This window comes from Sarcophilus harrisii, chromosome 3 (genome assembly GCF_902635505.1).
Source record: "Sarcophilus harrisii chromosome 3, mSarHar1.11, whole genome shotgun sequence".
Lineage (NCBI taxonomy): Eukaryota > Metazoa > Chordata > Mammalia > Dasyuromorphia > Dasyuridae > Sarcophilus > Sarcophilus harrisii.
The window spans coordinates 357,867,763-357,881,565 of NC_045428.1; the positions used below are offsets into that span (position 1 = coordinate 357,867,763).

The 13,803-nt window shown below is 38.6% G+C and overlaps 1 protein-coding gene across 8 annotated transcripts in view; it reads left to right on the forward strand.

Moving 5' to 3' along the window:
* TMPRSS4 (transmembrane serine protease 4) overlaps positions 1-13,803 on the forward strand; it is a 44,745-nt gene that overhangs the window by 19,028 nt on the left and 11,914 nt on the right. For 4 of the 8 annotated variants that reach the window (XM_031960065.1, XM_031960064.1, XM_031960063.1 and 1 more), the window contains exons 2-6: positions 507-540; positions 2,389-2,502; positions 5,457-5,615; positions 8,549-8,678; positions 11,742-11,852. In XM_031960065.1, the coding sequence (XP_031815925.1) occupies positions 2,421-2,502; positions 5,457-5,615; positions 8,549-8,678; positions 11,742-11,852 (482 nt within the window). In that variant the 5' untranslated portion in view covers positions 507-540; positions 2,389-2,420. The remainder of the gene's footprint in view (positions 1-506; positions 541-2,388; positions 2,503-5,456; positions 5,616-8,548; positions 8,679-11,741; positions 11,853-13,803) is intronic. The other 4 variants (XM_031960070.1, XM_031960068.1, XM_031960069.1 and 1 more) reach the window with 2 other exon arrangements.

Sequence of the window (13,803 nt, forward strand, 5' to 3'; positions counted from 1 at the left end):
ACAAAGAGAATCATAGAGAACAATGAAAGTAAGAAAGAGGCAGGAGGAAGGGAAAAAAAAGGAGAAGAAAGAGGGATTGATTGAGGTAGCCATGAAGCAAAGGAAGAGAAACCCCCCCAAAAAAAACAAGAGAGAGATAATGATAGGGATAAGGATAGAAATAAGGAAAGCAGAAAACGGAGAGAAAGAAACAGTCACAGAAAGAGACAGAAAAATAAGGGCAAAGACAAGGAGGGAGAAAGACAGAGAGAAACAGAAAGAGAAGAAGAGAGAGACAGATGGACAGACAGAGAGAGAAAAGAGAAACAAACAAAGAGGAGAGACAGAGAAAGAAAGAGAAAATTAGTGGTGGAAATAGAAAAGAGACACAAGAAGCAAGAGGGAGAGAGGAGGAAGATAGATAGAGAGAACAATAGAGGATGGATCATCAGGAGCAAAGCCTTCCATTGCTCTTATTAGCTCACTCCTTCTGCATGGCTTTCTTATTATTTTCCTTTGCTTTACAGGATCCAAGGATTGAGACACTCCTGAACAAATTTGGTAAGATCAAGCTTGTCTTTTTTCAGTCCACCTCAATCTAGCAACCAATTCATATGTCTATGAGTGAGCACCTCTTCTCGCTGGGCTAAGCTCTGTGCTGCTCTCTGGGAGTTTTAGAGCTTTCTAGTGAAGCCAAACATACAAGTCATTAAGAGCAGCAAAATGTTAGACTGACTTGGCTGTGGGTTTGATGAATTCAGAGAATGATGTCAACAAGCAGGATGAGCTTAGGCTAAACCAACTAGGTGTGATATGCTAAGCCACAAAACTTGAGAAAAAAAACCTATGAGGTACCCCTAGAACATCTTGGCTTTTAGTGAAGAACAAGGAGAGCCTTATTTAAAACATCTCAGACCAGGCAAAGAGGGAGAGGATTCTGGGTTGACCAAAAAAAAATTCATATCACTAGTGGCACTAGTGGGGAGGTGCTCACTTTATTTTTATAAATAACATAACATTTTATCCTCTGAATGGGTCATCAGCTTCAAATAGGGAAGAAGTGCTAGGAAAGAATTTCCACTCTGACCCTACAGGAATGCATGGGTCCAGGCTGCTTAAGCTCACAAAGGCATTGCCCACCAATTCTTGGGTACACCATGTTCTGATGTAGAGGCATCTTCTCAGAAGTGGTACAGGAAATGAAATACTTCCTATGCTTCTGGCTTTTCCTCTTATATCATATTTCATACCAGAAGGTGATGGGGTGATATCTACATCTCTTGACAGTGTTATGGGCCCTTTATTCTGGCCAGTGGGGCTAGACCAATCTGAGGCAGAAAGGGACACTCAACAAAGCTAAATGAGAGGATGGGATTTAGACCTGAGTTTTATACAGGTCTTTCAACCTAAACAGATGAAACCTTCCAGTGGTCACAATCACAAGTTAATTTGGAAGGAAGTAAGATCAATTTTAAACAAGCCAACCTCCAGAATTCTACTATCCAGAGACCGGTCTTTGAATGATGTCCTCTATCTTCTGACCCTGTGTCTTGATACTGGCTGTGCCTCGTGCTAGAATGATTTTCCTCCTGGTTTCCTTCGATTCAACTCACATTTACTCAGCTAAAAGAGGCCTTTCTTGTTCCCCACTACTACTAATCCTTTCTGAGATTATCTTCCATTTTACACTGTTTATGTGCTATCTCCCCCATTACAATGTGAGCTACTTGAGAGAAGAAACTGGTTTTGACTTTTTTTTTATCCTTGTTGTTGAATTGTTTTAGTGTCCAATTCTCATAAACCCATTTGGGACTTTCTTAGCAAAAATACTAAGTTTGTCATTTTTATCCTTAATATTTAATAAATTCTTGATGGTGATGATGATGATGGTGAAGCAAAATCTGTTCTTTGACTTGGGTTCTGATGCTAGTTCTGCCAGACACCATATGGGCAAAACCCTCCACCTTCTTTGATCTCAATTTCCTCATCTATAAAATGAAGAAACTGGAATAAATAACTTCCAAAATTCCTTGAAGCTCTAAAGCCACAATGCTATAACCTGGGTTCACATCCTAGTTCTGCTAAATATATGTAACCTTGTACAATCTGTTTCTGAATCTGTTTCCTCCCCATAAAACAAGAAAGTTGAGCTAGAGGTCTTCTAAAGTCTCTTCCAATTCTAAATCCATGATCCTGTGATGAAATAAGGGAAGAAAAGCTGATACATCCAAGATACTTAGCTGCAAATGATTTTGCCAACCTGCCAAGTTATGCTTCAGTCTCAGCACTAATGTTAAGGAAATGATGGTGGATGCCCAGGAAGGATGAAATTCATAAGTTCCAGACTAACTCAAAGATTCTTCCTCCTGCCCAGGATGGGATTCTTCACATTCTGGCTTCTTTTTACAGATGTCTCACTGGTTCATAAGCTCCAAACCCGAATGGCATCCTTCAAAAAGCTGTGGATGGCAATCGTTGGTACTGTGATGGCCCTTTTGACCATCACTGGCCTGATCTTACTGAGTGAGTGTCAGCTCTCCTCTCTTCCTATGCCCCTTTTTCCCACTCTCCCAACTCCTTGTAAGCCCCATATTTCCACTGTCTTCCTGGAGAGGGAGGAAGGAGGGATCTAAACAATGCAGATGCACTTCATAGGCTTTATACTGAGTACATAATTTCTGATCCCCCTTCAGACTGTGAGTTCAGACTTTCTTCTCAAGAAGAAAGAGGTACTTCAGAGAAAGGGTGGGGGAGGCATCTGAGGTTCCTGGCCAAGTTTTTACTTATTTTTATGCATAAAAATTTGCATAAGTCTGTGCCAAGTCTGCATCAAGTTTGCATCAAAGCTGCAGTAATCTCCTACTTTAAGAGCCATAATGATAACTTTCACTGAGTGAAGGAGTCCATTGTCACCTTATTTGACCCTCTGAATCTCTAAGTCAAGAAAAATTAATTACACAAATCTTTGCCAGTTATTTGAATCCCCCAATCAGGTCTGTCCAGCCCAGCTTCCCTTAGGAGACTGGGAGAGCTCTAAGAGCTCAGGCTAGGTTGACTTTCCTCTGTACTTTCACTCAAAGGCAAGGAATGGGGCTGTTCCTTGTGACACTATTTCCCTTCTACCTCCTCTCTTCCTTGGACCTAACATCAAGCATCTTTCTCAATTATATTTCATTCAATTCTCCTCCTCCTTCTCCCCTCCCCCATTCCACTTACCTTCAATATACAATAATATTAATAAGCTGTAACCCTTTTCCCTGATCTTTAATAATTTATTAATATTAATAATAGCAGCATTATTTCTAGAATGTTTTTAGATTCAAAGCATTTTTCTCAACCTTAATCTCATTTGAAATTTATAAGGCAAATAATGCAAATAATATTAATTCTATTTTTCATATGAAAAATGAAATCCAGAGAGATCACTATTAGTCAATCAATAAAGATTTATTAAATGCCAGGCATTCTGCTAGGCTCTGGAGAGACAAAGAAAGGCCAAACAATTTCTATTCTCAAGAAGTTCATGGTCTAAGAGGGATATAATGGAATTGGAGCAGCTATGTATTCTAACCCATACATGACTCCACAATATCATGCCCAATTTATGGTAACCAGGTGAAGTGGCACTGGTGGCACACAGTAAGGTAGGGGTAGCCTATAAATCCTGGTTCCCAGACCAGGGCTTCCTAGCGCAACCTCTTGCCCCTCATGTAATAGGATTATAGATTTAGAAATGGAAAATCTAAAGTTTAGGGAGCATTCAACCCCCTTCTTTTTATATATTGAGAAACTGAGGCCTGTAAAGGACAAATCCTGCTCACGGTCACAAAGGTAATAAGGGGCTGAGCCAGAGTTCCACCTGGTGGCATCCTCTGATTGCTCACCCACTATTCTATCTACTGTGGCACAAGTTCCTATAGTAGTTGTTGAGGGGCTCATGGGGTTATTGAGAATCAAATAATAATAATAACTTGAAAGCATTTTGTGAACTTAAAAGACTGTGTAAATTTGGGATATTATCATTATCGCTTCTCTAAATTCCTTCAGCACTTACTGATTTTGACACACACAATTCCCAAACCTACATTTTATTGGTGTTTACTTTTTTATAGCTATTATTCTTTGTTCTCTAATTAGATTAAGCCTCTTGGGGGTAGGAACCATTTCTTATATTTCTTCATACCCCCAAAATGCCTAGCACAGTGCTGAACATAGTTAGATATTCAGTAATTAATAAACAAACTTTGAGTAACATTGAGCTAAAAGGAAAGCATCCAATTGCATCTAAATTTTGAACTGGGTTTAGCTCAGTTCCATGACATCAAACAATGATTTTGAATGAGGACAATCATCATATCCCTATCAGATCTCTAATCTGGATTTTCTTTAGATAAATCAACCATAGGAAAATTTGGGATACATGTAGATCATCTAACCAAAAGCTATTTCATTTGAAAGCTATTTCATTTGAAAGTATTGAACCCCAAACTAGGAAGTTTGCTCCTGGATTATGGGACTTTCTGATTTAGATTCAGGCTTGGGAAATCAAAACCCTAGCTTTTGTGTAATCTTGTCTTGCCTGGACAATTTTGTCCTTCCTCTTTACTTTTCAATGTAAAAGTTTTCTTTTTTTTATTAAAATTGCAAGACTCCAGGAAAAGTCCATTTTTACCAGCAATAAGTCTTAGACCAAGCCCTACTTGGTCATTCTTTGGATTCTGACTGGCTCAGAGTGAATGTAAATAGCAATTATTTCTGTCCCAGACTGTGATATATAGATATAGATACAGACTATATATGGATATGGATATATGTGTGTGTATAGATATGGATATCTTTTTTGGCTAGATAAAAAGAGGTCATTCTCTGCTTTATTTCTTCCTTACTAGTCTTATTGGGAAATGAATCAGTCAAAATTGAGTCAGACTGGGAAATGTGGGAAAGACATTAACTTAAAAAGGTCAAGCGTCTTCCACTACCTCCAGAATCATCTCCAGTCGTCCTGATCTATGTCTGGCCACTGCACCCAAATGACTCTAGAGGAGAGAGTGACCTTGCAACAGCCCTCCCTCACTTAAATCCAATTCACTTTCATGTCATGCTGTTACCTCCCGATGCCATGGTTGTCTTCAAGAACAAAGGATAAACAAGAAGCTATCATTCCCACCTTTTAGGACACAATCTAGAAATCAAGTTACTTCTCTTTGATGGGTTTCATTTTCTTCACCTGCCAAGAAAATACAAATAATACAAACACAAAAGAAGGTTTTACCAGATAATCTATAGTTCTGACATTTTTATCATGGTCAGGACACACTGGCTTCGATGGGGTCTCTGAGTCAACTGCTTCACTGTATTGGATCATGATAATCATATTGGGTCATTGTTCCAAGGCTTAGGAGGGGGAGAATCTAGAAGGAAAAGAGCCTCTTCTAGCCACTAACCCATTCTCCTTGACACCCATCCTGTATTTGCAGTCATACTAATCTTGCACAAGTACTATTTCCACTGTGAAAACACCTACAAGTTTATCCCAAGATGGAAGGTGTGTGACAGACATAAAGACTGTGCCTTGGGAGAGGATGAGCAGCACTGTACTGAGAGCATCTCTGAGGAAGATTTGCCCCTGGTAGGAGGTGAGTCCCCAAGAAGTAGACAGAACAAGAATTAACTACTGATCTGATCTAGGAATAAAGAACACCAGAATTCAGATCTTGCCTTAGACATTTACTATCAATAGGACCCCTAGCAAGTTACTATTTGTCATAGTTTCCTCATTTGTAAAATGAACTAGAAAAGGAAATAGCAAACCACTCCAGTATATTTGCCTATAAAAATCCAAATAATGTTACAAAGAGTTGTATACCACTGGGAAAAAGGACTAAACACAAAATTTGGAGTCTAAGACACTAATGTAATGTTTCTCTAAAATAAAGTTTCCCTAATGGGGTAGAAGACAAAAAGTGGATTTAATGCATGGAAAATCCTTTTGTGACAGTTGAGACTGATCCCAATGGACCCTGCCCTCCATCTGGGTAGACATATGGATGTGATTTTAGGGCATAGGATATCGCAACCAAGAGAGACGGGTTCAAATTTTGGCTTTAGCACAGTTTCTAGCTCTGTAACCCCAGATGAAGTCCAGCCTCTCTGAGTCTATTTTCTTAGTCTGTAACATAAGGATAATGTGCACAAGGTTGTTATGAGGAAAGAAAGCACTTTTTGAATCTTAAAATCTTAATTAAAATAGGAATCCTTCATATTGTTCTTATTTCCTGACCTTTGGAAGCTCCTCATTTGCACTAGGAGACTGTCATTTTATGGGAACTAGGGCAGAAGCCTGAAAGTGAGTGCCTAAAACAAAGTCATAGATTTATATATGGAGAGGATTTTAAAGGATATCTAGTACAACCTACCACCACCCCCTCATTTTACAGAAAAGGAAACTGAGACTCACATTGATAATACATGTATAAGGCAAAGTCACACTGATAAGTTTTGAACTCAAGTCTTCCTGACCCCAGGCCTAGAGTTCTATCCACCCTATACCATGGGGCTCTTCTACAGGACTATGCAAGTGAGGGACATGAGAGAAACTGGAGAAAAACAAATGCGATCATTCATGTTTATTTGGAATAAAAGAAAGATATCCATAGTACAACAGTAAAAAAAAAAAAAAAAAAAAAAAAAAATTAGTCCTCAGGTTAAAGGACCTGGATTCAAATCTTGTGTAAAACTTCCTAATTGTGAAATCTTGAACAAGTCATCTACCTTCATGAGCTTCATCTGTGAAATGAGAGATTGGACTAGATGGCCTGTGAGGATCCCTCTGGCTCTATATCTTCCATCCTATAAAATGGAGTCACTTAATCTCCTTTTATTTAAATACAAACCTAGTCCCCACCCCAAAATATTCTGCTGAGTGAGAGGAGTTCTTACATGTTCAGGACAATCTAATCCAACAAGCATTTATTAAGTGCTTAATGTGTGCAGTTTCACAGGATGATGGGAGGGGGAGGGGGGGAGAAGTACCAAAGCAGTTCATAAATATAAAATAAAAAACAGTTGGGAATAATAATAGCACCAGGACTCAAATAAAATAACATGTAAAGTATGGGTCAAAACTCAAAGTGCTACTTCACATTTCTTAGATTAACTAAGATGACTGGAAAAGATAATGATAAATGTTGGAAGGGATGTGGGAAAACTGGGACACTATGTTGGTGGAGTTGTGAACTGATCCAACCATTTCTGGAGAGCAATTTGGAACTATGCCCAAAGGGCTATCAAATAGTGCATACCCTTTGATCTAGCAATATCTTTACTGGGTCTGTATCCCAAAGAGATTTTTTTAAAAGGGAAAAAGACCCACATGTGCAAAAATGTTTATAGCCACCCTTTTGGTAGTGGCAAGGAATTGAAAACTGAGTGGATGCCCATCATTTAGGGAATGGCTGAATAAGTTATGGTATTTGAATGTAATGAATGAATATTATTGTTCTATAAGAAACTATCAGCAGAATGATTTCAGAAAAGCCTGTAAAGTCTTACATGAACTGATGCTGAGTGAAGTGAATAGAACCAAGAGAACATTGTACATAGCAACAAGAATAAATGATGATCAACTTTGATGGACTCGGCTCTTTTCAACAATGAGGTGATACAAGGCAGTTCTAACAGACTTGTAATGGAAAGAGCTATCTACATCCAAAGAGAGAACTATGAAGACTGAATGTGGATCACAGAATCATATTTTCACCTTTTCTTTTTGTTGTCGGGTTTGTTTGGGGTTGGGTTTTTTTTTTTTGGCTTGGTTTTTTTCTTTCTTATTTTTCCCCTTTTGATATGATTTTTCTTGTGCAGAATGATAAATGTGGAAATATGTGTAGAAGAATTGCACAGGTTTGACCTATACTGAATTACTTGCTGAGGGGAGGAGAAAGAGGGGGAAAGGAAGGAGAAAAATGTGGAGGACAAGATTCTGCAAGATGAATGTTGAAAACTACATTTGCATGTGTTTTGAAAAATAAAAAGCTATTATTATTTTTTAATTTAAAATCCTATATAAATGCCAGTCAGTTAACAAGCATTTATTAAGCACCGACTGTGTGCTAGATACTTTGCTAAATTCAAAAAATATAAAGAAAAGGGAAAATTGTCCCTTCTCTCAAGAAGCTCATCTTTTAATTGAGTAGACAAGTAGGTACATACAAAACATACAGAGGAAACATGTTAATCTCAAAGGGAAGGCATGGAGGTAAGGGAGAAGGGAATGAATTAGAACAGGTCTCCTGCAGATGATGGACTTTGAGCCAGTTGGAGATTAGTGGAATTTTGGAGATGCCATAGGCCTGGCCAGTTAAAACCAAACAGATTGGCTTTCTTTATGTTGGTGAGATTGCAGAATCCAGCCTTTCATTGATCTTCTCTCAGCTGCTTTTTCTTTTGTTCTTTCCCAGAAGGATAAGGTTAATCTTAAAGTATCTTGGGGGATGAGGATGGAAGAGAGGGCAAGCTCCAGAAGAATGACTGACTGCCTACAGACTGATCCAAGTCTCTTCCTTCCTAGTCCGACTCTCCAAGGACAGATCTACTCTGCAGGTCATAGACAGAGAGACAGATTTCTGGTCTTCAGCCTGTTTTGACAACTTCACAGAAGCATGGGCTAAAATCGCCTGTAACCAAATGGGATATAACAGGTACCTTTGTCTCCCTTCAAGACCTTTCTTCTTTCCTTCCTCATCCTCTCCACCTCTTTTACTCATTATCATGCCTCCATCTCCCTTATTTGGCTTTCTTCCTCCTTTTCTGGCAGCCAAAGCCCCTTTGAGTAAAATTACATTTTAAATGGGCCTTAATTTTCCTCGAATGTTTTAATTCCACAGCCAGAGACACTTATTAGTTTTGTGTCCCTAAGCAAATCATTTAATCCTGTTTATCTCAGTTTCCTCATCTATAAAAAGAAGTTGAAAAAGTTTGCTAAGAAAACCCCAAATGAGGTCATAATCAGACATGACTGAAAAACAACAACAAAAACCTCTCAAATCCTCATATGGTATTCAAAACCAGCCCCAAAGTCCCAAGTTATGATGTGATGGACCACACATTAGACTGCCTATCTGGAATCTTGAGACTTAAAAAACTCCCAGTTGCAGCAGTAACTACCTATGGGACCTTAGCAAAAAAAGTATCACTTTTATACTTTGGGTATCAGTATTCTCATTTGTAAAATGAGATTTGTACTGGATCGGAGCTTCTTAAACTTTTTAACCTCATGAACTCTTTTCTCCTGACAAATTTTTGCACAACCCCAAGCATATAGGTATGGGCATATAAATCAGACATTTACTGATAATAAATCATAAAGAAATTTATTTTAAAATAATTAATATACTATGATATAAAATAAAATAATTATTTGGCATACTTATAATTTTGTCATTTATTAAAGACAAAAGCAAATTTGCATTGTAGTGAGATGGATGTGTTTATTTATTTTTAATAAAGAGTTAAATCTTGGTGGAATATTTGATGCCCTTTACTGTTGCCAAATTTGGGGGGATCTTCACATTCAGTTACATTATCCCAAATGGGGTCATTACTCATAATTTAAGAAGCTTTGGACTAGATGACCTCTAAAACCTCTTCAATTCGAAATTTATGATCCTGCAATTCCTCTCTCTAAGTCTTAGTTCTGTCATTTATAAAATAAAAGGAGCCTATACTAGATTGTCCTGAAGACCCCTTCTGCCTCAAATACTATATAATTTTATTATTCTAACACAATATACCTATTTTGAATAGATGGCCATGGGTATCTCTCTGTTCATTTCCAATGGGAGATAACCTTCCCAGTTTTCCACAATGTTAAGATGCTAGGCAAAATGGTCAGGGGCTCTGGTCATTCCTAGTCCTTCCCATTTAAGACAAAATGTGAAAGACTATGTTTCCCCTGAAACTCCCCAAGCACATGCCCCAAGAGCCTTTGAAGAGGAAGAGGGTTCTTTCTACTTTTTATTTACAGAATCATAGGATTTAGAATTAGGTCATTTAAGACCAATCTCAAAGACCATTTGATCTAAATCCCTCCTTTTATAATGAGCAAAATAAAGCTCAAAATAGTTAACCAACCTATACAAAGTAGCACTTATAAAAAAGATCTGAAACTCAATTTCAAATTCCGCAGTTTCTATCATACCCACACTGCATTCATCCAGAGTCCTTAATTTGTAGCAAGCCCCACAACAGTGATGGAGAATTCTCCCTAACTCCCTCAAGCCTATTCCCTACCTCCACTCATCCTTCTCACAGCCTACCTTTAGCCATGTCCACATCCATTCTCCTGTACTGGGCAGAGTGAAGCTCTGCTTTCCCTCTGCTCTACCACCCTAAAGCTCAGGTTAAATATCAACATTCATCCCCTTGCACAGCAGTCAGCCTGGGCACCAGGTGCTTAATACAGAATCACCTTGTTCTCTCTAAGTGGTGGGACCCTGAAAATTCTTTTCTGAGTTCTTAGAAAGTTCTGGCTACTTTGTTTCCGGGGAGCTACAGACCAAAGCCATATATATGATTTTTCTCTATTCTCTACACAATTTGTTCTAGACTTCTCCAGCCTCATTCCTGGTTTCCTTGTCCTTTCTTCTCAGTTGGCACCCTCTCTTGCCCTACCAAGTGGAGAGGTTACAGTGCCCATTCCAGCAGCACACCATTTAGTCAGTACCACATGGATGAAAAATATTCCTCTATCAAAAGGTCTTTTCTGAGCACTGGGGAAAGTGATTGAGCCAAAAGGACAAAAAAAGAATCCAAAGATTAAACAAATAAATCAGGAATAATAGTTGGAGGAGGTGAATTTTGATCCAGGATTAAAGGGAAGACAGGCACCTGGTTTGATAAAGAAAAGAGGAAAGGATTCTCTAAGTAAAGGGAATCTCAACCTAATACCATTTAGAGATCTAGGTCACATTCCTGCCCTACCTTAGCAACACTAAGAAATAAGAGTGTATTAAGCACTGACTGTGGGCCAGGCACTGTGTTAAATTCTGAGGGCACAAAGAAAGACAAAAAGAATTTTCCCCTCAAGGAGCTTATATTCTAATGAAAGAAGCCCTCTTTAAACTTTCATTTATCCAAATTCCCTATTGAGGAACTGGCATCCCTCACTCAGATAAACTTCTATCACCACATGCTGATTTGTTCTCCAGTGGACCAAAAGCACTGCTGAGGAATGAGGTAAGAGAGAGAGAACCTGGATACAGTTTGGAATGGAAGTGGAGTTTACATTAGAGAAAGACATTACAAAGGTAAATAAACCCTAAGGATACAATAGGAAAATTAAGATGCTTTTTGAGAAAGAATATCCCCAGAATTTCAGGATTAATGAACATTTACTGAATGCCTCCTATATGCTAGTGGCTGCCCATGGTATAAAATATTAGGGCTCTTCTGGGTTAACATCTTTGATCTGGAAGCCACATGCTCCCACCCTACTCTCAACCTTGGAAGCACCGGAATCAGAGCAAAATGCAGTAGGTAGGGATATGACCTCCATTCACTGCTGCCCAAAGCACAGAAGCAATGGCCAGACTGAGACTATGCTAAACCCATACCAGAACACATAAACAGAGACTCTGTTGCCACTACTCATTCTTCTCCCATATTCCACATCATGCAAAGCCTACAAATGCCAATTTGGGGAGGGTGGTCCCCATTGTTACTCTTCAATACCTACTCCGGATAACACATATGACCCCTTTCAGATTGAGCATGGCTCCAACTTTCCAAGCCGTAAAGATCGGCCCAGAACAGCAGCTGCCAGTCAGCAAGATCACAGCCAAAGACCAGGAGCTCCAAGTGCAAACTTTCTCAGGGTGAGTGCAAGGCATCTTCACGTGTTCAAAAAGTCAGTCAGAAAGAGCTGAATTTGATAACTAGGTGCTCTTAATCCAGATCCAAGTTTCTCTCCATTGTACCCTGCTATGGAACAGTTTTAATCTTTTTTTTTCTTTTAATATGATAGCTCTACTTGAAGAATTCCACTTAATCTCTCTAAGATTCAGTTGTTTCCTTCTCTATAGAGGATGTCTTCAAAAGTCCTTGCCATCTCTAAAATACAATCTTATGATCCTCAAAACTTCTAATTCTTGGATAGCTTAATCCTACAAAAAATTGCTATTGTAATATGCTAACAAAACTGGCAACAAGGAGGAGCAAAGCAAAACCTGGAGAAATACACTGGTATCAGGGCCATGGTACAGCTAAATTAAGAGGAACTTAATCTAGACACCAAGAAGAACTCCTGACCAACCAGATTATTCAAACCTGTGAAATTGTGGAATTAGGTTCCTGGAAGATTTTTTTTTTTTAATCTTACATACAGCCATGCACCTAAACTGGGGAAAGTGCTATCTTGCCTGAAGGGAGTTGACCTCTACATTAACCAGAATGGTGAAAAATGATGCATTTTCTAATTGCCTCATGTTCCTTCCTAAACCCCATAAATCTTCCATTTTCCTTGTACATTTCTAGAGCTTAATTATCTTGGTATTTTCTGCCCAGTCATCCAGACCCACAAATAGAGGCTTCTTAAACATTCTAAGATCTCAAAGAAAAAAGATTATGAAACTTTGATCAGGCTCCAATTACCAGAATCACAGAAACTGAGTTTGTTTGGGAAAGGACATCAGAGGCCATTTAGTCTAACCCATACCTGACCAAGAATCCCCACCAAACTGTCTTAAAGATATCTGATGAGAAGCAGTCTGTATTTGAATAGTTTTAATTGCTAGAAAGAATTTCCTTAGAAACCAAATCTACTTCTTTGTATAGGAAATCACATGCATATAGAACCACTCCAAAATAGGCATACAAATATACATTCACTCCAATTCTGACCATAACACAGGAATGCACATCCCTGTTGTCTCTGTCTCTGTCTGTCTCCGGCTCTTCTCTCTGTCTCTCTGTCTCTCTCTCTCTCTCTGTCTCTCTTTGTCTCTCTCTCTCTCTCTGTCTCTCTCTGTGTCTGTCTCTCTCTGTGTCTCTCTGTCTCTCTCTCTCTCTCTTTCTCTGTCTCTCTTTCTCTCTCTCTCTCTCTCTCTCACACACACACACACACACACACACACACAGATCTATGCTTAACTAGTAGAGAGTTCTTAAAACTAAATCTTGTTGCTGCCTCTGTTTTTTGTTGTTGTTCAGTGTGTGTGCCCCTTCCCTCCAATTTTAAAGAAAGGATGTTCAGTCATTTACATTAAATGCCATTCTTTTTAAATGTATCTGTTCACCTTCCTGTTAGTTACCTAGGGAGCATCCTACATATATTTCTCCATATTCTGCCTTGCTCCAATTTGGTTAGCATGGCACAATGGCAATTTCTTTTAGGATTAGGCTAACTAAGATCTGGAAGTGTGGAGTATCATATTTTAGAACTAGAAGAACTCTAGTAAACATCCTCTACAGAGAAGGAAACTACTGAGTCTCAGGGAGATTAAATGGAATTCTTCAAGTAGAGTTATCATATTAAAAGAAAAACAAAAAATTAAAACTGTTCTATAGTATGGTACATAGGAGAGGCCCCTGGATTTGGATTCAGAGCAGTTGGCTTTTAATTTCAGCACTTTCATGTATTATCATGTATATAGACAAGTTATCTAATTTTTAGGAATCTCATCTTTAAACAAGGAGGTTGGATTTTTAAGGTCCTTCCAAGTTTTAAATCTATATTCCCAAGCCTAGAGAGTAAAACTAGGTAGAAGCTATAGAAAGGCAGATTTGGGCTTATGCTAAGGAAACCATTTCAGAAGTGGAATTGGGCTT